The sequence below is a fragment of the Apodemus sylvaticus genome, chromosome 14 (genome assembly GCF_947179515.1).
Source record: "Apodemus sylvaticus chromosome 14, mApoSyl1.1, whole genome shotgun sequence".
Lineage (NCBI taxonomy): Eukaryota > Metazoa > Chordata > Mammalia > Rodentia > Muridae > Apodemus > Apodemus sylvaticus.
In genome coordinates, this window is record NC_067485.1 from 20,107,517 (window position 1) to 20,130,344 (window position 22,828).

Consider the following 22,828-nt stretch of genomic DNA (forward strand, 5'->3'; position numbering starts at 1 on the left):
GACAATTAAATAAATCCTCCTAAATAACCTTTTTCCTACATTGAGATATTTCAGAGATAAGCTTTAGCATTTTCAGTCTTTAAATGAAACAACTGTTAGTCTTTATCCATACACACTGGCTTGCTCTCTCTCTCTCTCTCTCTCTCTCTCTCTCTCTCTCTCTCTCTCTCTCCCTCCCTCCCTCCCTCCCTCCCTCCCTCCCTCCCTCCCTCCCTCACCTCTTCTTTAAAGAGGAGAGAGCAGCCACACCCTCTTCTATTTACTTTGATGATCGGAAGTCGGAGGCCCACACAGACAGTGTGTGACTTAATTGCTTCCGAGAGACTATTACTACTTAATAGTAGGACATAAGGCTGCTGAGCTGTAGCTCGTGACAATTTAGCGTGCTGATAGCTGCATACAGGAGGTGCAGGGCCCAGCGCTCAACCTCCAGTCCCACAGAGCAGAACACCATTGTGTATGTTGTGCACATGCCGCTGGAGAGATCGTGGAAGCTGACGTCTCTGGTTTATTTTAAAGGCCATGAAGGCTCCTGAGCTGAAGGAGAAACTCGAAGAGTCCGAGAAACTGATAAAGGAGCTAACAGTGACATGGGAAGAGAAGCTGAGGAAGACGGAAGAGATCGCTCAGGTGGGCTCCTGAGTCGTCCTCCTCCCCCCTGCTGTCTCCGTAGGACGGACACCGGCCCCCTCCAACGCCCTCCACAGCAGAGGTTCTCAACCCCCCAGCACTTCGACCCTTCAATACAGTTCCTCACGCTACTGTTGTGAATCATGATCCTAATACCTGATAGGCAGGAGGATATCTGAGTATCCGACCCGTGAAAGGATCCTTTGGCCCCCAAGATGGAGAACTGACGCTTCGGGGCCTTGTTGCCTCTGCCAAGCTCATTTTAAAGCCCCAGCTTCCCGCCTTTCAGCAGTCTGTGTGTGGTCCTGTGTCCCGCTGGAACGGTGACCCGGATAAGCAAGGCTAGGAGGGTCTTTCCTCCTCCCTGCTCCTCCTTTCTATCCACATTGTGGTACAGTGGGCTTTTGGTGGTGTGGTGTTGTGTGTGTGTGTTGTTGTTGTTTGTTTTGTTTTTCAATCTTGGCATTGAAAGCTCCGATTGGCAGAAATTTTTAAAGTACAGCACACAATAGGGTTTTCACCATGTGCTTCTTTGTACTTACTGGAAGATGTTGTATGAGGAGTCACTGAATGAATTGCAGCAAGGTTAATCCATACACAGAGCCCTGTGTGTGTGAGAGTTTGTGTGAGTATGTGTGAGTGTGTGTGTGTGGGTGTGTGTGGGTGTGAGAGTGTGTGTGAGTGAGTGTGTGTGTGTGTGAGTGTGTGTGTGTGAGTGTGTGTGTGTGAGTGTGTGTACACATGCATGCCCAGGGTCACTCCACCACTCCACGACGTGCATTTCATGAGCAGGGCTACCGCTTGTCTCCTCTTAGAACAGCAAGTGTTTCATGAGAGGCCGGCTTCATTTTATTAGCTACTGTGTTCCCGGCCATACGTCAGCACCCGCCATGTTCTACTCTCTTTTGCGTAAGTCTTACACGGACAATTGGACTCAAGGCTGGTCATGACAGGGCCCCTGCCTGCTCCTCCAACCCCATCTCCCACTCTTCTCCCCATTTGCTTGGAGTTGTTTGCCCCTGAAATCATCCTCCGTGCAGAGTCTGTGATCCAGGGATCACATCTCAAATGACTCATCTTGCTCCTTGCTACTGATATTCATCCAATGCTGCAAGAGCGTCTCATACATTCTCAGCCCATACTGGTCTCTCAGCCCATCACGACGGCCCTCCCAGGAAGCCATCAGCCCTTCCTGGCCCTCCATGGCACACCAATAACCTCTTTTATGGTCTAGTTTTAGTGGTCTTGTCCTCTCTCCAAGACTTTCAGTTTCTACAAGCCAACACTGTGTGATTCACCCACGGTGCCCTGTGACACTGCCATGCCCTGTACTGTGGCCCTTAGTAAACTTAGTTGAGCTGGGTAGAATGTGTCATCTCTTTGGCGTTGTCCCCAGAAGCAGTGACTTACTCTTTCCATGGATACGTCTTGTGAATAGAAAACAAAGCCTCTCTGCTTCTGTCTGTTCCCGTGACCAGGAGAGACAGCGGCAGCTGGAGAGCATGGGGATCTCCCTGGAGACCTCTGGCATCAAGGTGGGAGATGACAAGTGCTACCTCGTCAACCTGAACGCAGACCCCGCCCTCAACGAGCTTCTGGTTTACTATTTAAAGGTGAGAAGGTGTACAAGAACAGACCACGGTGCTCCTGCGTTATCCCAACTGACCCGGGATGCCCCACACAGGATTTCCCTTTTTTGTCTCTGGCAGTACCCTCAATAGCAAGACCGTAATGGTGCAGCCCCTTCCCATGGTCATAAGAAACAGCCTTTCTTTTACCGATGCCCTTGAGGACAAGCTACAGGAGGGACAACTCAGGGTACACCCACAGGAGAAGGGCCCAAATGTAAGGTCACCGAGTTCTGAGGTGTCTGGGGTCCAACCATAGTGATTCTGGGAGGCTTGGAGAATCTTCATTGTAACACTAGGAAGATATCAAGTCCCACACAAGCCTAAGGAGACCCTGAAGCAAAGCCCCAAGTCTGTCTTAGTTCTGACCCCATTATCCAGAAATGACTTTTGTTCTATGGTCACCCTTCAAAGTGGCCTTTTAGCATTGGCACTGTGCCCTCCTGTGCACAGAGTATGCCAGGGGTGTCTCCAAAGTAGTTTTCCAACTTCCTGCCATTAGATTCCTTTTGCATCTTTTTCTTTTTCTTTTTTTTTTCTTTTTTTCTTTTTTTTTCTTCTTCTTCGTTTTTGTTTTGTTTTGTTTTGTTTTGTTTTCTCCCTCACCCTGCCACCCCTGGGACAGGGTTTCTCTGTGTAATAAGCCCTGGCATCCTGGACTTGCTTTGTAGACCAGGTTGGCTTTGAACTAAGAGATCCACTTGCCTCTGCCTCAGAGTGCTGGGATTAAAGGTGTGTGCTACTGTGCCCAGCCCCCGTGCTCAGCCTCATGTGCATTTTTTAAAAGTATCAAAGACTCCAGTGTACTTTTCTATGCCTAGGCTGTAGCCATCTGTATGTGTGGTAAACCTAGAGGAGGTTCTGTAATGCAAACACACTGCTGTCATTTGCAGAGCTATGTCCTCACTGGTCCAGTGCCTGCTAAAGCTCTGCCGTTCATGCCTGACAAAATGACAAAGCACTGATTCATAACCCTTTGTTTGTCCTAAAATAGTGTTGGCATCATGGTCTCCTAAAAGGTCAAGAGATGTCAGGGGTTCTTCGGCTGTATTTGTAGAACTACTAGACGACTCTCTATTAAGCAAGAAATGGGGCCCCAGAGCCAGGTGTAGCGGAACATACCTGTAACCTCAGTATTTGGCAGGTGTAGGCCAGAAAGATGGGGAATTCGGGCTCATCTTCCACTGTATAGCAAGTTCAGGGCCAGCATGATTCTCTTCTTTCTTACCTACCCCTTAAGAGTTCCCAGTCACAGCGAGTACCAGCCCCAGCCAGTTAAGTTTTGCTTTGGCACCTACAGCACTACTAGAGCTGAGCTGGTAAATTGCCACTGGGAGTGGGGTGGGGTGAGGGGGTAGGGGGGTAGGAAGGTGTCATCAACTGTTCTCAGCACCAACTCTGATTGTCAATGCCACATCTCTCTGCCTTCCTCAGTTTACCTGTAGTGTTGAAGCTGGCCTTCGACACTGAGGCTTAGGAGGAAATGGCATGCTGGTAGCCACTTCAAAAAGTAAATTTTCAATCCCGAATGAGAATTCAGTGTCTGTTCCTGCTAAATCCAATTTCCTTACATTTTAAAATAATACCTAATCACCATTGATGCAGGAGCAGTTGTTGGTAGAGTTTAAACATTTTTTAAAAATGTTTCAAGGTAAGCTTTGGCTTAAAAAATTATATTATTTGCTTATCTATCTATCTGTCTATCCATCTATCATTTATCTATCTGTCTGTCTGTCTGTCTGTCTATCATCTATCTATTTATGGCAGACATGTGCATGCCACAGAGAGTGGATAGAGGTCAGAGAACGATCTTCTCCCGCCATATAGGTCTTGGGGATTGCACTCAGGTCATTAGACTTGGTGATGAATGCCATTATCCGATGCGACCTCCCACCAGCCCGCCCTTGGCTTTGATGCTTCCGGTCTCCCCTGTGACTAATTTCATACTCCTGTTTTATTCCAAGTGCTGGTGAGCATTTCTGGTTGAGTCCCTTTGTGAGCTTGGTGTCCTGTCTTCAATTGTATGCTCTAGGATCACACCCGGGTGGGTGCAGATACCTCTCAGGACATCCAGCTCTTCGGAATAGGGATTCAACCCGAGCACTGTGAGATCAACATCGCAGCGGATGGAGACATCACTCTCACGCCCAAAGAAAACGCAAGGTAGGAGGCAGCTGTGGAGGCTTCCACCCTCCCTCGTTTTCGGGATACACTCCTTTCCCTTTGCTTGCTACAGTTATGTCAAAGTGAAGGATACACTAGGTATCCTAGAGGATTTACTTTCTGGTTACAGAGGGTGTATCAATTACCATTCTTGATGCCTTAACCAAAAACAAACAAATTAAAACACAAAATCCAGAGGAGAGGTATATTTTGGCCCATGATTTGAAAGAGTACAGTCCATCTGGCTAGCAAGTCATGGTGGCAAAACATGGTGGGCAGGCATGGCTGGTGGGATCGTAAAGGATCTTTGAGATGCAGCCGGCACTGTCACGTGCCATCTGGAAGCTGACCTATCTAGACCCTGGGTAGCTTTATCACCCAAGGTCCGCCCCCAGTGACTCACTTCCTCCAGTGCGGCTCCGCCTCCCAAATTCCACAACCTTTGAATACAGCGCCACCCAGTGGGAAGCAAGTGTCCTAGCACTTGAGCCGGTGGAGGCATTGCATACTGAAATCGTAGCAGTAACTTTGAGGCATAATAGCGCTCCTTTTAGCGCTATTACAGCAAAGTCTTAGTAGCCAGGGTTAAACTGCTATAAACCAAGGGTATATGTTTTCATGAATGAATTTCCAGAAGTTCAGGCTTCGGAGTTCTGTGGATCCCAGGACTTTACTAATGAGAGATTGTATGAGAACGTGACTTAAAGATCATCTCCACCACGGTTTGCCGTCAGATTTCCCTGAGCATCCTTTAGGGAATTTACTTTTAACTACCTACCTTCCCACACCCATATTTTGCTTCTAAATTGCCAGCAAACTCTTTTTGTTTTGTTTTGGTTTTGGGGTGTTTTTTTGTTTGTTTGTTTGTTTGGTTTTTGGTTTTTTTCAAGACAGGGTTTCTCTGTGTAGCCCTAGCTATCCTGGAACTCACTCTGTAGACCAGGCTGGCCTCAAACTCAGAAATCCGCCTGCCTCTGCCTCCCAAGTGCTGGGATTAAAGGCGTGTGCCACCATTGCCCGGCAGCAAACTTTTTTTAATGAGCTGTTGAATATATGTATTTTAGATTTTGGGGTGCTTTAATCCGTGTGTGTGTGTGTGTGTGTGTGTGTGTGTGTGTGTGTCAGTGTGTATCTGTGTGTCTGTGTATCTGTGTCTGTATGTCTGTGTCAGTGTGTTTGTGTGTATGTCTATGTGTCTGTGTGTGTGTGTGTCTGTGTCAGTGTGCCTGTGTGAGTGTATATCTGTGTGTCAGTGTATGTCTGTGTGTGTCTATGTCTGTGTGTGTCATATGGAGTAGAGATCAGAGGACAGTCACAGGTGTGGCACACCACCCCTTCCACCTTGTTTGAGGTGGAGTCTCCTGTTCAGCACTGCATAGGCAGGACTGACTGGCCTGGGAGCATTCAGGGCTTCTGTGTTTGCCTTCCTTGTCTCCCTGGGAACACTAAGACTGCGGCTGTGCAATATTCCTCCAGTTTAGCATAAGTTCTGAGGATCTGAATTCAGGTCTTCGCACTAGCTTTGCCTAATGAGCCATCTCCCCAGCCCAGGTTTGTAAATGTTATGAAATGCTTTCTTTCTTCATTAGATGCACACAGAGTTAGGGATCCCTCTTTGAGGGCCTTGGCAGGCCCCGACTCACTGCTGAGACAGTTCCTGTTACTCTTTAAAATGTTTCCCAGAATGCACCCCTTAGGAAAACTGTCCCTGTCACTTCTATGAGTCTCGAGGCTACTGTCTTCTCTCCACCTGGCAGCTTCCTTTGTGTTCCTCCAGGTCCTGTGTAAATGGCACCCTTGTCTGCAGTACGACCCAGCTGTGGCATGGCGACAGGATCTTATGGGGAAACAACCACTTTTTTAGGTAACAACTTTATGCTCTGAGTGGTTTTCATTTCCCTTTTTCCCCGTTATGTATAAATCAATCTGATATTATCTAATGACGAAAACCTCCACAGGATTAATTTACCTAAGAGGAAACGGCGGGACTGGCTGAAAGACTTTGAGAGAGAAACCAGTGCCGCAGACCATGATCTGGACGCTGCGAGCGAGGCTTCGTCGGAGCCAGACTACAACTATGAGTTCGCACAGATGGAGGTCATCATGAAAACACTGAACAGCAACGGTAAGACAGCGGATCCGACCTGCGTCATCCCCGAGGGACCCCGGTGTAGAAGCAGAGTTTAGATACAGCCAGGGAGAACTCAGGTGGAACCAGGGAGTGTGTAGATGGCCCCCTTTGGGGGACTTCTTGTCCCCAGACCAGTTATGCTAGCATTTCCATGGTCACAGAGTATTTGCTGAGTGGATTTGACAAAGGTTTTTTTTTTTTAATCAAATTTTCCGCCATTGGTTTTGTCATTTCTGGGAGAGTGAAAAAGTCAATGAATACAAATCGAGGAACCTTGAAAGGTAGCATTTACTGTGAGCTCAGTTGGAAATTATACCTCCAGAGAGACTCACTTAACTGACGGGCTCAAGAGCCTTTGGTAAAAATGACGCTTAAGGTGAACTGTTCTCCAGGCTGTTTACCTGTGTAGGACAATGCCTCCTTCCTCCACCGGTCCTCCTGAGAGGTGCTCCCCTCCGAGGCGCATGCACACACTCTGATGCAGTCTGATGAGCCGGTGGCCTTGGTGTCCTCAGAATTCCATCTCCTGCTAGGTGGCTTCCCGATCGTAAGCCTGTCTGCCTGGTGGTCCTCCCCGTGGTGGTCCTACTTGAAGACCCTCTTCCCCCTCCTGTGGTTTCAGACGAAGCTGACCCACCAACACTGGGAGAAAGGTCCTCAGTGGCTGCCTCAGCATGCGGGAACCTGGCTGGCTCTCAGCAGGGGTGCTGGGGGGACGGTGTGTGCTTAGAGCTTTGGCAAAGTCTGACAGGCAGTATTGGGGTGAAACAAAGGTTTTCTGCTTTGGCAAAACTGCTTCTTGATCTTGACCGAGGAATGTTTGCTTCCCCAAAATGACACCCCAACAGCATTCCAGCTCTGGTTCCTTCCAGTCGTCCTTTGCCACGAACAGCCAGCTGCATAGGAGAATATCTTTGGCGTTACTGCCGCTGTTACTAATGGCAGTTCAGGGGAATGGCACTTTTACCCCATTATCCCAGTAATCTCCTAGACCTCTGGAGGAAGTCCTGACCTAAAACCCAGCTCATTTGCATGTAGCTGTAAAGGAGGAGCAGGAAGAGCCGCTCACCCAGTTAAGAGCTTGCTCTGCAAGCCTGAGGACCAGCATTCTGGTCCATGGAACCCACAGAAAAGCTGGGTACACATGGGGTGTCACCCAGCATGGGGGAGGAGGGACAAGCTGCCTGGCTAGATCTGTTGACTTCGTGAGCTCTGGGTTCTAGGGAGAGTCCGGCATGAATGTATAAAGTAGGGAACCATACAGGAAGATACGTGACGTTAGTATCTTCTACATGCATGCACCCACATGTGCACCCCCACACATCCCCTCTGAACATTCATACACACATGCACATAAAAAAATGAAACTAAAAGAAAATCTAGCTCAGAAGGACAATGCCTTTTTCCCAAGGGCTTGAACTGGAAATCAAGCACTAACTTCTCTTCCCCAAGTTCTTCTGAAGCCAGCTCTAAAGTAAAGACTGTTAGGGACCAGAAAAGATTGTGGGCCAGTTTCTAACATCTAAGATTAGACGCGTCTTCCTACCCCTGAGGATGGACTCGCTTCACAGCCAGTGGGAGTCATTTCCAGCATTCTTTCCGATGCCCCCATCATCCTCCGTGCCCTGTCTGCTCCACACTTGGGGCAATGGGCATTCTAGTCTCATTTCATGTCTGCCTGCCAAGGAAGGAGTAAACTAAATGAGAGATTGCTCTAATCCCCCAACAAAGTGTTCTTTCCTCAAAAGAATTTTGCTCTTTGGTATCCTGACCTTAGGCACTAGACTCCCTGAATTTTGAAATGATTGACTTGAGGAGAGTGAAGTGGGGGTGTAGCTTAGTGGTTAGGGTGACTGCCTAGTGTGCACAAGGCCCTGGGTCTGTCCACAGCACTGGATGAAGAGGGGGAGAAGAGTAAGGAGGAAATTAACATGCCAGACTCCTGCTGTTTACTTGCGTCATTACAGGTCAGGCTTGTGTACTGGCCCGTCTCAGGGGCAGGTGACCTGGTGAAGTAGGATCTATTTTATTTTATTTTATTTAATAAAAAATAAGAGATACTTTATTTTAGAACCATTTTTGAATGACTGTAATTTGGGGGACACATATTTAGATTATCTTAATTCCATAATTTAACATAGAAGAACTTTCGTGAAGTTCTATAATTTTACCAAACAGAGGAAGCCATGAATCAAGGCAAGTTTAAAACATGTTGTGGGCACATGAGAGAGGCAGACAGAGTGGGGAAGCTTTTTTCTATAAGCCAAAGATGCTAACTATGATATTCTTAGATTCGGGGTTGGACCACTAGAAGCTAGTGTTCTGTTAAGTTAATGGTTCTTATCTGTCAGTCACGGGATGTTAGCTCAGACACAGAGGTGGGCAAGGGTTGGCTGTTCCAGAGGGCTAGCACTAGCCTAAGACCTTCAACATTGCAGTCTCTCCACAGTACTGAAATTCTAATCAGCTGATTAGACTCTGTAGACATGGCCTCGTTCCAAGAGTTCTCATTTACAGAACCCGCTGCTGGTCAGGGAGCACATTTTGTGCAGTTGGGGTGCACGTATTATTTATTATTATAAGGTCCCTTATGGCTAGAAATCTCATTCCTAGGATCTGATGTAGAGGAGGCTGAGGAGCCAGCAAGACAGCGGTGTTTGGGAAAGAAAAAACCTTTAAGAAAAGAAACTTCTGGATCATATCAAAGCTATCAGTCATATTAGAATCTATTTTTAAAAGAGGTTGTGTAGTGGATGTAGCAAAGGCATCAAACTGATTGACAGGAGACAGAAATATTACAAAGATTTCCCAGGATGGGGAGATAGATTAGTCAGCACTTTCCTTCCCATTAGAAAGACCTGAGTTCAGTCTCTAACACTCACACTCAAAGGAGAGGCAGGCGGATTTCTGAGTTCGAGGCTAGCCTGGTCTACAGAGTGGGTTCCAGGATAGCCAGGGCTACACAGAGAAACCCTGTCTTGAAAAAAAAAAAAAAAAAGGAACAGCGTGCACCTGTAATCCCAGTGACAGAGAGGCAGAGACAGAGAGATCCTGCAGCTTGATGGGCAGCCAGACTACACTAACTGGTGAGCCCCACGCTGGTGAGAACCCTGGGTGTGTGGGGGTGGGGTGGGGTGCCATGTCTAAGCAGGGTACTAAGCCTGAGGACCTGAATTTGATCGCCGTGGTAGACAGAGAAGACCGACCCCTGCAAACTGTCCCCTCCCTCCACAGACATGCCGCAGCATGCGGGCACATGCACACACAGAATAAATAAATATTTCTAAACCTGGAAAGTGCCTGAGGAGTGGCTCTCAAGATTTACCTCTGGCCTTCACATGCGCACGTTTCCACATGCATGACACCTCACAAACATGCATGTACACTCGTTGAAAAAAAATCAAAATTTAAAGAAAAATAAGAGAGAGGATTAGAGGTAAACAGAAGTTAGCCCCTGAGCAGGGCTGTGTCCGTTGAGCCCCAGGAGGGGACCTGGAGGTCCAGCTCGGAGGCTCAAGCCCGGGGCTAATTTGCTGTCCTCTCTGTAGCTGCAGCTCTGTCTATGGCCCGTTTGTGCTGTGTCACTTTGGCTGCTGGTGCAGCTTTAAGCAGCCTGCCGTGCAGCCTCTTTGACAAGGAACCTGGGTGGAGACCCTGCTGCATCAGCCTCTGGGGAGACGTGTTTCTGCAGCATAGAAAGCAGGAGTGTGGATGAAATACATTCTTCAGGACCTGGGCAGTAAAAGCCAACGACAGGTTTTGCTTAGCATGAACAAGGTTCAATCCCCAGGGTGTCATTCGGGACCTTGTTACCAAACCCCGTGAAGCCATTTCTCAGTGATGAAAACTGATGTTGCTTTGAAGAAAAAAATGAATTTTCGGGTAATCTGGTTGTTTGTTTTGAAGACTCTGTTCTTTGAGGAGTGCCCACGAGGAGTGACTTTCAGGATAAGAGCATTGTATCAACCTGTTCATCTAGTTCATGTCTTAGCTCCCCCTCCCCACCCCCACTGACTAGCCTTCTTCCAATCAGAGCTCAAAATCTGATGCCGTCATTGGTGACTTTGGTCATGTCCATGACTTTTCTGAGCCCCAGTTTCCACAACATTAAAATGGAGAAGCCATCCCCATAGGGAGGGAGGTGGGGCTGAAGGGTTTCTTGAAGATCATGGCATGCACAGTTAGTCTGGTCCCTGTGCTTGAGATACAGCCTTGAAATACAGCTTGGAATTCAGCTTGAGATACAGCTTGTCACCGTTGGCATGGCAACTGTCGTTTCTTATTAAAACAACTCACGGCGCCTTGCAACTACATGAAACTGCTCGTTTTTGCTGTGTTTTATTAACTTTATTTTTAAGGCCAGTGTGTCCTCCTCTCTTACGTGCTAATATAGAAAGAGCACTGTTTATGCTTATTGTACGGGCCGATGGGGTATTTTGTTTGGAAGAATCTTCGCGATAGCCATGATCAGATGATTAAGAAACTTCTGAAGCACTTTTCAAAATGTTTTCTGGAAACTAAGCTGAGAACTGAATAGGACTGTAGCACAGGTCTCCCTTCCACATGCGGTTGTCCAGTGGTTGTCAACCTCCTCGCAGACTGCTCGCTTAGGTTGTGACTGGTTCATGTGCCATTATCTGGGTCTGGCATCCAGCTCATTGCCCTGCCCAGCCAGTCAGCTCCTCAGAGTCGGGTCCCACCTGTACCACAGCTATCCATAGAGATGCTAAGGGATCTATCTGTTGTCAGTACATATTTGTCCCTGGACCACGAAATAGCCAAAGGGATGGTTTTTCTTCTCTCCCTCCCTTTCTTTCTTAATTTTTTTAAGGATTATTTATTTATTTTATGTATGTGAGCACACTGTAGATGTCTTCAGACACACCAGAAGAGGGCATCAGATCCCATTACGATGGTTGTAAGCCAACATGTGGTTGCTAGGAATTGAACTCAGGACCTCTGGAAGAGCAGTCGGTTCTCTTACCCCACTGAGCCATCTCTCCAGCCCTCTTTCTTTCTTTCTTTTTTAAAGTTAATTGCCCTCTTAGGAATTAACACCCAAGACTATCCACACCCTATACCCAGTCAATATTTTCAAAGGTATGCCATGATTTCCTCACATCTACCAAAATTCAAGAGTAAGGAATTTCACTGTGAGCAGGCCGAAGCCTGTTCGTCATGTGCAGAAGCCATCTTAAGTGACTGTAAAAGACAGTTAAGTGCTGTGGAGATCAGCTCACTGCGCTCCCAGCCCTGTGCCATCCTGGGTTTCACAGTGGTTTGACATCCAATTCCTCCCGATGGCAGGGAGGTTTATGACACAGATGGGTGAACATGAGGGTATGCTCAGCCCGCTGGAGAAGGTAAAGGGTTACAGTTCGCTGAAGTGTCAAGCAAAAGCAAACCAGGAGGATTTCAGGCCTGTCACAGGAAGCAGAGGACCAGGCTAGATTCTGAGGCTGGACATGTTTCTTGCTGGAAGAAGCCCCAAAAGGCACCTGTGTAGACCTGTCTTTATCAGCTGCTTACAACCCCTCGCCTCTTCTCTTGGCTCACCAGATCCAGTTCAGAATGTGGTCCAGGTCCTGGAGAAGCAGTACCTGGAGGAGAAGAGGACCGCCCTGGAGGAGCAGCGGCTCATGTACGAGCGCGAGCTGGAGCAGCTCCGCCAGCAGCTCTCTCCCGAGAGGCAGCCGCCCAGCAGCGCCTCTGACCGCCTGGCCTACAGCAGCCAGACAGCCCAGCAGAAGGTGACCCAGTGGGCCGAGGAGAGGTAGGACAGGGCCAGACCGGGAGTCAGGGAGGAGGGGCCTGGGAAGGAAGGAGGGGCCTGGGAATAGGGAGGGGCCTATGAAGGGAGGCGGGGCCTGGGAAGGGAGGCGGGGCATTGAGGAGGAGGGGCCTGTAAAGGGAAGGGGCCTATGAAGGGAGGAGGGGCCTGGCAAAAAAAAAAAAAGGAGGTTGGTGTCCCGGATCTAGTTTGGCTGTCAGTGTTTTGTTTCAGAGATATTACCTGTCCTAAGTAGTTGGCAGTAATGTTAGCTACCACAGACCACCCCTCCCTCCAGATCCCTAATCCTTTACCTTTTGGTGAAAACAGTGCCAAAGTCTCTACTTTGATGGCTTAGATGGGTGGGCCTTGAGACAGCAGAATAGTGATTCTTTAACAACAATCTGAATACGCAGACAGAGCATAGGGAGTTCTGCTGCTTGGTTTCTTTGCTTTTTCATCCTGAAGGAGGTTTTGGTGCTTGAAGCCAGACCCTTTCCCACGCTAGGTAGGCCCGCTGCCACTAAGAACACCCCTGGTTCCAGGGTCCTAGATGGGCGGCTTAGCAGAAGCAGAAAGCTGGGAAGGGAAGTGAGGCGTGTTTGGAAACCCCAAGCTGCTGGTTTGAATCTGGAAGTGACTTAGAGAGGAGCGGAAAGAGTTCAATCTAAGCATTAGATTGAGCATGTGCTTCAATAGTAAATAGATAGGGAGGGAGAAATGGGGGAAGGAGGGAGGAGAGGAGAGGGGAGGGGAGGGGAGGAGGGGGAAGAGAGGGAGGAGAGGGGAGGAGAGAAGAGGAGAGGGAAGGGAGGGAGGGAGAGGAGAGGAGAGGAGAGGAGAGGGGAGGAGAGAAGAGGAGAGGGAAGGGAGGGAGGGAGAGGAGAGGAGAGGAGAGGAGAGGAGAGGAGAGGAGAGGAGAGGAGAGGAAGGGAAGAAATGATTGTGGCAGCCCTGGCTGATCTGGAACCGGCTATGTAAACCAGGCTGGCCTTGAACTCACACAGGTCTGCCTGCCTCTGCTGCCAACAGCCTAGGATTAACGACATGCACTGCAATACCTAGTGCTTGGGTTTGTGCCTTTGTTTAACACCAACCCCCAACCTCTCAATTTTCTCCCCAACCGTAGTTCTCAATGAGTGACCTATCTGTGGACAGGAGAGAAAACTTCCAAAAAGTATTTCTGTTCTTGTTGATGGTATTGGTTACCGTTTCCCGACAGCCCCGCACACTGAGAAAGGAATGGAACTCTGGTTTACTCCACGCGTGCTTTCTTTTCCAATGCCCGCAGGGATGAGCTCTTCAGGCAAAGCTTGGCCAAGCTTCGAGAGCAGCTGGTGAAAGCCAACACTTTGGTGAGGGAAGCCAACTTCCTAGCTGAGGAGATGAACAAGCTTACTGACTACCAAGTGACTCTGCAGATCCCTGCGGCCAACCTCAGCGCCAACAGGAAGGTAGGTGTGGCCCAAGGTATTGGGGCAGTATGATGTTGGCTAGGGAATGCTCAGGGTCAGAAGCTGGAGATCACCTGTGTGAGCAGGTCCTGAGGGGACCCAGGGGGTTGGTTCTGCAAGCCTTCGGGCTGCTATACACCCCATGGGTAAGCATGCTGGGTAAACGCCCTTAGAAGCAAAAGGCTGGGAGATGGTGGCATACACCTTTAATCCCAGTTCTCAGGAGGGAGAGGCAGGTGGATTTCTGAGTTCGAAGCCAGGCCAGCCTGGTCTACAAAGTGAGTTCCGGGACAGCCAGGGCTACACAGAGAAACCCTGTCTCGCAAAACAAAAAAACGAGAGAGAGAGAGAGGGGGGGTGGAGGGAGGGAGGGAGGAGGAGGAGGAGGAGGGAAGGATGGAAGCATAATTTGATGGGCTGAAGGACTTTCTGACTTAATCACTTCCTTGAAAAGAGGGAAACTAGGGACTTAGAAGGTAGCTTAGCTCACAAGCTTGGCGACCTGGGTTCAATTCTTGGCTCCCATGTAAGAATAGAATGAGTCAAACTCCACAGAGTTGCCCTCTGACCTTCACAGGCTCACGATGCCCACCTGCATCCACCCACCCACAGTAATAATAGAAGTTTCAAAAAAGGGACGTTAGGCATACATGTGTTTATGCATGTGTGTATATATAAGTGTGAGTAATTACACCCGCTTTCCTTCATGCAGACGCCCCTTCTGCAGTGGGGTGTGTAGATGTGCTTGGTTGTCCTGCCTCTGAGAAGGAGAACCATCTTTGAAACCTGCTCTCACACACAGAACTCCTTGCAGCCATCTGAGGTCTCCTATCATTACAGCATAAAGAAATTTCTCTGTAAGAGAGAAACCTGGAAGAAAATAAATTTTCATCTTTTTTCCCCCTGCCTAGACAGCAAGTTCAAAAGGAAGTTGTGGGGGGAATGGGGAGAGAGGGCTCAGTTAGGTAACCCCCACTGCTCGGCCAGAGGACCCAAGCATGGTTCCTCGCACACACATGGTGGGTCACGGTTATCTGGAACTCCAGTTTCAGGAGATTCAGTGTCCTCTTCTGACTCTGGGGGCACCAGGGACTCATGTGCACATAGGTGTATGCAGGCAAAACACATAAAATAAGTCTTTTTAAACATTTTAAGAAAGCGAGTTAGGGAGTATCTTACTGGTCTTTGGAGTTCTACCTCCACAGATGTAGGCACTTGCGTACCTTCCTACTGTATATGAGAATTTTTTTTTATAGTCCCTTTCTTCTTTAAGACTGATTGATTGATTGATGATTGATTGACACAGGGGTCTCATGATCCTATGCTGCCCTCAAACGTACTGTGTAGCTAAGGATGACCTCGAACCTCTGGTCCTCCTGTCTTTACCTCCTCAGTGCTGTCATTACTGACATGCACAATAACATCTGTTTTAGATGATATTGGGGGTATAACCCAGGACTTTGTGCTAGATAAGTCAACGGAGCCCTCACAGTTGCAACTGTGTAATAAAAACTTGAAGTGCCCTTGTAACTGAATGATAGTCAGAATGTGATAAATCTGTATGATGAATTCCTGTGTTGCTATTGAAAAGCAAGATTATGAAGAATATCCAACAAAAGGAATTGATGTCATTGGAATTGTGATGTAAATATACATAGATACATGGGTATATGTAGAAAAGAAAGAACGGAGTATTCGCTAGGTGGTAAATTTTACCGTCTTTTGTAAACTTACAACCTCTCCATAATACATACAGTCTTTAGCTGTGAGGGGAGTGTCAGAATCACGTCCACTGTTTTCCATCACGATGCAGAGAGGAGCTATAGTCAGTGAGCCCGCCATCCAAGCCAGGAGGAAAGGGAAGAGCACCCAGGTCTGGACCATTGAGAAGCTGGAGAATAAGTTAATTGATATGAGAGACCTTTACCAAGAATGGAAAGAAAACGTCCCTGAGGTAAGAGAAACAGAGCGTGAAGGAGATTTGGCTGTATTAAGACCTCAGGTATAATGGTTTGGTCATTTACACTAGGGAGATAGAATGTGATCCTTAAGGTCCAATCGCACGTGATTCAGTCAGGTGGACTCGGAATCCGGGAAAGCCAGTGAGATTTAGTTTGTTTTGTGCTCATTGAGTCTCAAGGGAAATGGAGGGGCGGGGGGGGGGGGGGGGAGAGAGAGAGTCACTCTGAGCATGCGCAGTCGCTTTGCACTATCAGCCCAGGTCCTGGAAAATTAGACCGGCCGAAGCCAGTGTGGATTTCCTCTTCATCCCGGCCTAACTGTCTGTGCCCCTAGCTGCGCTCAGGGCTGGGTTGATTTCTGAATGTAATCCTAGCGAATGCAATGTTTTGTTTTGCTTTTAAGGTTTGACTTTAGTAATAAAAAGGAACATTTGGTGAAGGAGTTGGTGTAAGTTACAGGGCACGACAAGAAACAGGCTGCAGGCGTGGGCTGTGAAGCGGGGCTTTCCTGTGAGCAGCCCCTAGCAAACACGCCCGCTCGTGTGCCGGGGCTTTGTGGGCAGGATTTCGATTGTACTTGTTCATTTTGTGACTGCTTCCTCTAATGTTTTTTACTACTATTTGAAGTAACATGATTTAAGTGGATGCGTTGTTTCTTGACCTCTCACCCAACGACCTATCCTTCTTCTCAGGCCAAGAGGCTCTATGGGAAGCGAGGTGACCCTTTTTATGAAGCTCAGGAGAATCACAACCTCATTGGTGTGGCTAATGTGTTTTTGGAATGTCTCTTCTGTGATGTGAAGCTTCAATATGCAGTACCCATTATCAGCCAGCAGGGGGAGGTAAGGACACGCCAGCCCCTAGAAAATGACAAGATAGGAAATTTTGTTTAATCTCCCTTGAGAAAGATTAAGAAGGTGTGTGTGTGTGTGTGTGTGTGTGTGTGTGTGTGTGTGTGTGTTGATCTTATTTTGTTTTATCCCTCTTTATTTTTTATTTATTTATTTATTTATTTGGTTTTTTTCGAGACAGGGTTTCTCTGTGTAGCCCTGGCTGTCCTGGAACTCACTTTGTAGACCAGGCTGGCCTTGAACTCAGAAATCCACCTGCCTCTGCCTCCCAAGTGCTGGGATTAAAAGCGTGTGCCACCACTGCCCGGCTGTTTTATCCCTCTTAATAGTTGGTCTTAATATAAGTTATCAGTCAGGATTAAGCCATGGTCTTAAAAAAATAACACATTTCATATTTGTGGTTAATAATTTTTTTCTGTTTTTATTTTGGTAATAAATTTTGCCTCTTTGCCACATATTAATTTTTCTTTTAAAGGCCACCTCCAATACTAGCCATCCATGCCAGTTCCTTCCTAGGTCATAGATGTCCTTTTAAGGTATTACTTAGTTTCAGGCGTGGTGGTGTGTTCATTTGACCCCAGCACTCAGGAGACAGAGGCAAGCAGATCTCTATGCCAGCATGTTCTACCCAGTGAGTTCGAGGCCAGCCAGGGCTGCACAGAGGGAGCCTGTAAACAGACAAGTGAATAAATAAGATGAAATAAAACCTGGATAGATTATTCTGAAGTCCTAAGTAACAAAGAAAGCAGCCTAAATAACCTTGGTCAGCCCCCGTTAGACAGCCATATTTCAACAGTGTGGCTGTATTTGCCCTTTGTGGGCCTTGGACACGTTAGAAAACATTCATGTGGAAACTTTTACTTTTTCTAAGGTCCATTTTCACTTTGACTACATTATTATTTTATTATCCTATGGCTACAGAAAGACTCAAATAAAATGAAATTTGCCCAGTATTCCCTCTGACCAATGCCGTAATAAGATTGTCTATAGTCCCTTCTTGTTTCCTTGTCCATTTGCGCAGCATTTAAACCAAACCAACACTGCAAAGCTACCTGGTTTTCCCATTTCATATTCTGGAGTGGCCATTTTGTTATGTGGAAAATGTGCTCTTGGATTATTGCTTCTCAACCCAACTATAATGGAAACATGCTTCTAGCTTTTGGGTATTCAGTTGTGTGGACTATCTACTATCATAGTTAGCACTACACGGCTCTTATCTTGTTAACGATAACATGTCCTTTTTTATCTTGTTAAAGATGAAAATGGAGACTGGTGAGATAGCTTAGTGGTGAAGAACACTACTGCTCTCCTGAAGGTCCTGAGTTCAAATCCCAGCAACCACACGGTGGCTCACAACCATCTGTAATGAGATTTGACACCCTCTTTTGTTGTGTCTAAAGACAGCTACCGTGTACTTACATATAGTAAATAAATAAATCTTTTAAAAAGAGAGAGAGATTAAAATGTCCTAGTAGTGCCCAGGTGCACATATATATTTAAGCTTGTGATGTGTTCCAGCCTCCCGCCCTCCAGAATGAGTCTATTTCTCTTTGTATTTGTTGTCAGTACAGGGGATGATCACTTCTTGTGGTTCCCGCCACTACAGTGTAAGATTTCCCCAGAACCCACTGGCTGTGTGCTGGTCTTCTGAGTTCTGAGGTCTTAGACACCGTCTTGTACGGGTAAAGGAGTGAAAGCTGTGTGTCTCAGACTCAAATTTGTACCCAGCTCATCCACTGATGTTTTTCTCTTTAGTCACAATAACTTCCTAGTTTGTTTTATATAACATACAAACTTGAGCTACAAAGTTATTCCTTGGGGTTCTTAGAATAAGAGACAGTTTACAAAGAGAAGCTGGGAGTGAACCTGTGTTCCCAGGGTGGGATGCAAGAGTGTGTGTGTGTGTGTGTGTGTGCACGCACAGGCTTGTGTGCATGTATGTGTGTATAGTTGTGTGTGAACGTGTGTGCGCTCATGAATGTGTGTGTGCGTGTGTGTGTGCATGTATGTGTATGTGCATGTGTGTGTAGTTGTTCTGTGTTCATGTGTGTGTGTGTGCTCGCATGAATATGCGTGTGTGCATGTGTGTTTAGAGGCTAGGACCTTCTGGATAATTCTGCCCTAGTGACCACCAACACTTCTCTCATGCTAAAAATACAACTTAAGTGGCCAGCGGAGCCAGTGGCTGAGGCCCTTGTTAAGGAACTCTTAATCTAGACTCCCTGGCAGGCTCTGAGTATCTGAAGTTATATCACAAATGTACTCAAGGGGCCCATAGATGGCTTATCAGGATAAACGCACTTGGCCATGCAAGCCTAGTGACCTGAGTTCAGTCTCCAGTTCTCAGAGTGGAAAGAGAGAAAGGACTTCTAAATGTTTCCCTCTGACCACCACACGTATGCTGTGGCATGCATACACCTACACACACACACACACACACACACGCATGCACAGACGCACACACATGTAAATAAAGTTCAAGCATTGTATGAAGCACTGCACACTGATTTCTTTCCCTCGGTACTTCTGCCTCTGTATCTCGCTTGTCAGATACCATCAGCTAATTTCTCTCGGATCCTTGGCCCCGGTATGTGGAAGTCTGAGCTTTAAGCATAACCCTTAGCCTGGGGTGGTGGCTTATCCGGCAATCCTAGTATTCAGAAACTGAGACAGAAAGATTGTGCATTTGAGCAGCCTGAGCCATCTCCAAAAGAAGGAAGGAATACTACCATTCTGGACCTGCTCCAGTGAGACAATACCACGATAAATGTCCTAATGACAGACGGAGAACAGGTGTTTAGGGGTGGGGGAATGCCTCAGCAGTTAAGAGCGGCTTGCTGCTCTCGTAAAGGGCCAAAGTTCAAGTCCAAGCTCCCCGTTCAGATGGTTCACAAGTGCCTATGACTCCAGCTCCAGGGGCATCTGACACCTTTGGCCTCTTTGGACACCAGCACTCAAGTGCACAGACCTACACATATACACATAATTAAATGATACGTTGAACAAAAGAATCGTTACGCAGAGTGGACATTGGGAAGGTGTGCCTATTGTTGAAGCACTCTGGAGACTGAAGCTGGAGGATTCTACAGTGAGGTCAGCCTGGGCTATATATATATAACAAGACCTTTTCTGGACAAATCAAAACATTGCAAAAATAAACAAACAAAATAACTGCTTCCCCATACCCATCTGGCTTTGTCCCTGCAATCCCTCAGGAATAAGAACCGTTACCATCCCACAAGCCCGTTTTCATGCAGCTCCGAGTTACAGGCCATCCTCCATCTTTGAGCTGGGGACCTTGTCTGCCTGGTGTACTGTTGGAGGTGCAGCGCTTGGCACAGTTTCTGCCCCCATCCATCCTGGGTGAATACTTGCTGCGTGCATTTATCCTATGCACACCCAACACCTGCGCCTTTCTGTGGCGACTGCCCCATATTGTTGGCTCTCATTTCTGGTTCTCTTTCTGCACTTAACCACGAGTTCTCTAGCAAGAGAGCCCCCGGGCAGGAAAGCCCACTCCTTGGTGTCTCATGAGGCTGATGGTGTGAATAGATTACCCAAGCACGCTATCAGCGATGTAACTATGTAAACAAACAAACCTGAATGTTCCAGTAGAATAGATAGCTCCCTTGAAGCTGCTCCTTGCCTGAGCTGAGGAAAATGAGTACACCTAAGGAGAGTTCTAGAAAACAAGTTGGGAGGATACACATTTGGTTCAGAGTTAGGAAGGTTGCGGGGGCAAGCATGGGCTTTCCTGGCTCTGGGAGGATGGGTTTGGGGTCTCCCTCCCGGAAGTGGCTTAGGTTCTCACACTGCCTGAAATGGCTAGCCTGAGCTGTCGAGTGAATTTCTGTCTCTGCTAACCATGCCCGCCCAGGGTTTACCTCTGAACTCTGAAATGCTCCTGTTCCTTGACCCAGGTTGCCGGGCGCCTCCATGTGGAGGTGATGCGAGTTACAGGATCCGTTCCAGAGCGCGTGTCGGAAGATGACTCTTCAGAGAACTCTAGTGAAAGTGGGAGTCTTGAAGTGGTGGACAGCAGCGGGGAAGTCATTCACCGGGTCAAAAAGCTGACATGCCGGGTGAGAGGGCAGTGATCGGGGCTCAGGTAGCCGGGTGAGGGGGCGGTGATCCGGGCTCAGGTAGCCGGGTGAGGGGGCGGTGATCCGGGCCCAGGTAGCCGGGTGAAGAAGCGGTGATCGGGACTTGCCTAGCTGGGTGAGGGGGCAGCGATCCGGGCTCACGTAGACCCTGGAAATTCCGGATGAGAGGGCAGTGATCGGGGGTCACGTGGCTGGGTGAGAGGGCGGTGATCAGGGCTCACACAGACCCTGGCAATGCTTGTCGAGAGGGACTCACGTACACCCTACCCTGGCAATGCCAGGAAAAAAGGACGGTGATGGGCCTCATGTAGCCCGGTGAGAGGGCAGTAATCTGAGCTCACATAGACACTGGCAACACTAGGTGAAGCGGGCAGTGATCGAGGCTCTCATAACCCGGTGAGAGAGCAGTCAGGGATGGGGCTCACATAGCCGGGTGAGGGGAAGTGAACCGGGCTCACGTAGACTCTGGCAATGCCAGGTGAGGGAGCTGTGATCAGGGCTCATGTAGACCCTTGCAATGCCAAGCTATACCCACAAAGTTTAATAAGGTTTCATCTAGCACAGTGCAAGTTAAACTGTGTGGCAGGAGATGTGGCTGTGAGCAGCACTTTTTCTAGAATTTTCTCGTGACAATTGTTTGAAATTCCCCCTAAAGGTATACCCTCTGCATTTAGTATCTAGGCAAAAGTGATTAAATGATTCCCTCCACATACCCAAATCCTCTCAAGTCCCTTATCTCTGTGTTTGCATATCTTCTGTCCACATCCTTCCACACACTTTAATCCCCAATAGAAATTAGCATGCAATGTGGTACAAATGCAGTGTATTTGTTATATCACTGTATCAGTTAGCTTTGTTTGGGGGATTTTATGTAGTCCTGGCTATCTGAAATTCACTATGTAGACCAAAGATCCACCTACTTCCACCTCGTGAATGCTGGAATTAAAGCTGTTCACACCACACCCAGCACTAGTTGGTTCTAATTTTCTATCTGACACAGCATAGAGTCACCGGATAGAGGAATTGCATCAGTCAGATTGTGTAGTGGGCCTGTCTGTGGGAGATTGTCTTCATTGTTAATTCATGTATAAGAGAGCCCAGCCCACTGTGGGAGACACCATCCCCTCGTGGCAGGTAGTTCTGCGCTGCCTAAGAAAGCAAGCCCGACAGCAGCATCCCTCCACGCTTTCTCCAAGCTCCTGCCGGACTTCCTCAGTCATAGTCTGTGTCCTAAAAGCTGAAAGGAACCCTTCTTTCCCCTATGTTACTCTTGGTTATGGTTTTTACCACATCAACGGAAAGCAAACCATAAGTCGCTTAGAGAATAGTGACAAGATAAAGTCTACATGCTGTCATGACAATGAAGTTGTTTGGGGTATATCTGGTCTGTTGGTTAAACCACAGATGTCAAATCTACAAATATAGGAGGATATGTGTGTGTGGCTGCATGGAGAATTTATTAATGAGTTGTTCTTTTTCTAATAGAAGTCAAATCTGTATCAGAAACTAAGTAAATTAGTAAAATGAGTAAATTAGACAGGAACATGTTTGGGGTTCCTTTTTTTTTTCTCACTAAGTTTGTATTTTGTTGTTAGAAAACTATGGTACAGGTTTTGTTTTAGATGGAACACTTAGGATGGTGAGGTGCCTCATCAGGAAAAGAGGCTTGCTGCCTAGCCCAAGAACCTGAGTTCAGCCCCCAGAACCCACATGGGAAAGGAAGGAATCGACTCCTGTAGGTCCTCCACACACCGCACATGTGTGCACATGCCAAGGCACAGGTGTATGTGCTCACAAATACAATAAGTAAATATAATTTTTCTTGCAATTTGAAGATGGGCCCATGCACTAGACGTGATGGCAAATGTCAAGAGACAGGACTGGGCAGATATCTGTGAGCTAAGGCCTCCATGGTTTACAGTTTTTAAAAAGGCTGGGCTGGGGATACAGCTTAGTCTGTGTGAGGTTCTAAGTTCTCTACAACATGGGTGGATGGGTGGATGGATGGGTGGATAGATGGATGGATGGGTGGATGGATGGATAGATGGATGGATGGATAGATAGATATATAGAAGATGATAGATATATAGACAATAAGAGAGGTAAATATGTACATGCATACTTACATACATACATA

At 47.5% G+C, this 22,828-nt stretch overlaps 1 protein-coding gene across 6 annotated transcripts in view; it reads left to right on the forward strand.

Annotated features, from left to right (window-relative positions):
- Kif13a (kinesin family member 13A) overlaps window positions 1-22,828 on the forward strand; it is a 185,664-nt gene that overhangs the window by 116,649 nt on the left and 46,187 nt on the right. For 3 of the 6 annotated variants that reach the window (XM_052156717.1, XM_052156720.1, XM_052156718.1), the window contains exons 12-21: window positions 520-630; window positions 2,109-2,243; window positions 4,291-4,421; window positions 6,199-6,285; window positions 6,380-6,546; window positions 12,112-12,325; window positions 13,614-13,776; window positions 15,533-15,730; window positions 16,430-16,579; window positions 20,509-20,670. In XM_052156717.1, coding sequence (XP_052012677.1) covers window positions 520-630; window positions 2,109-2,243; window positions 4,291-4,421; window positions 6,199-6,285; window positions 6,380-6,546; window positions 12,112-12,325; window positions 13,614-13,776; window positions 15,533-15,730; window positions 16,430-16,579; window positions 20,509-20,670 — 1,518 coding nt within the window. The remainder of the gene's footprint in view (window positions 1-519; window positions 631-2,108; window positions 2,244-4,290; window positions 4,422-6,198; window positions 6,286-6,379; window positions 6,547-12,111; window positions 12,326-13,613; window positions 13,777-15,532; window positions 15,731-16,429; window positions 16,580-20,508; window positions 20,671-22,828) is intronic. The other 3 variants (XM_052156719.1, XM_052156721.1, XM_052156722.1) reach the window with 1 other exon arrangement.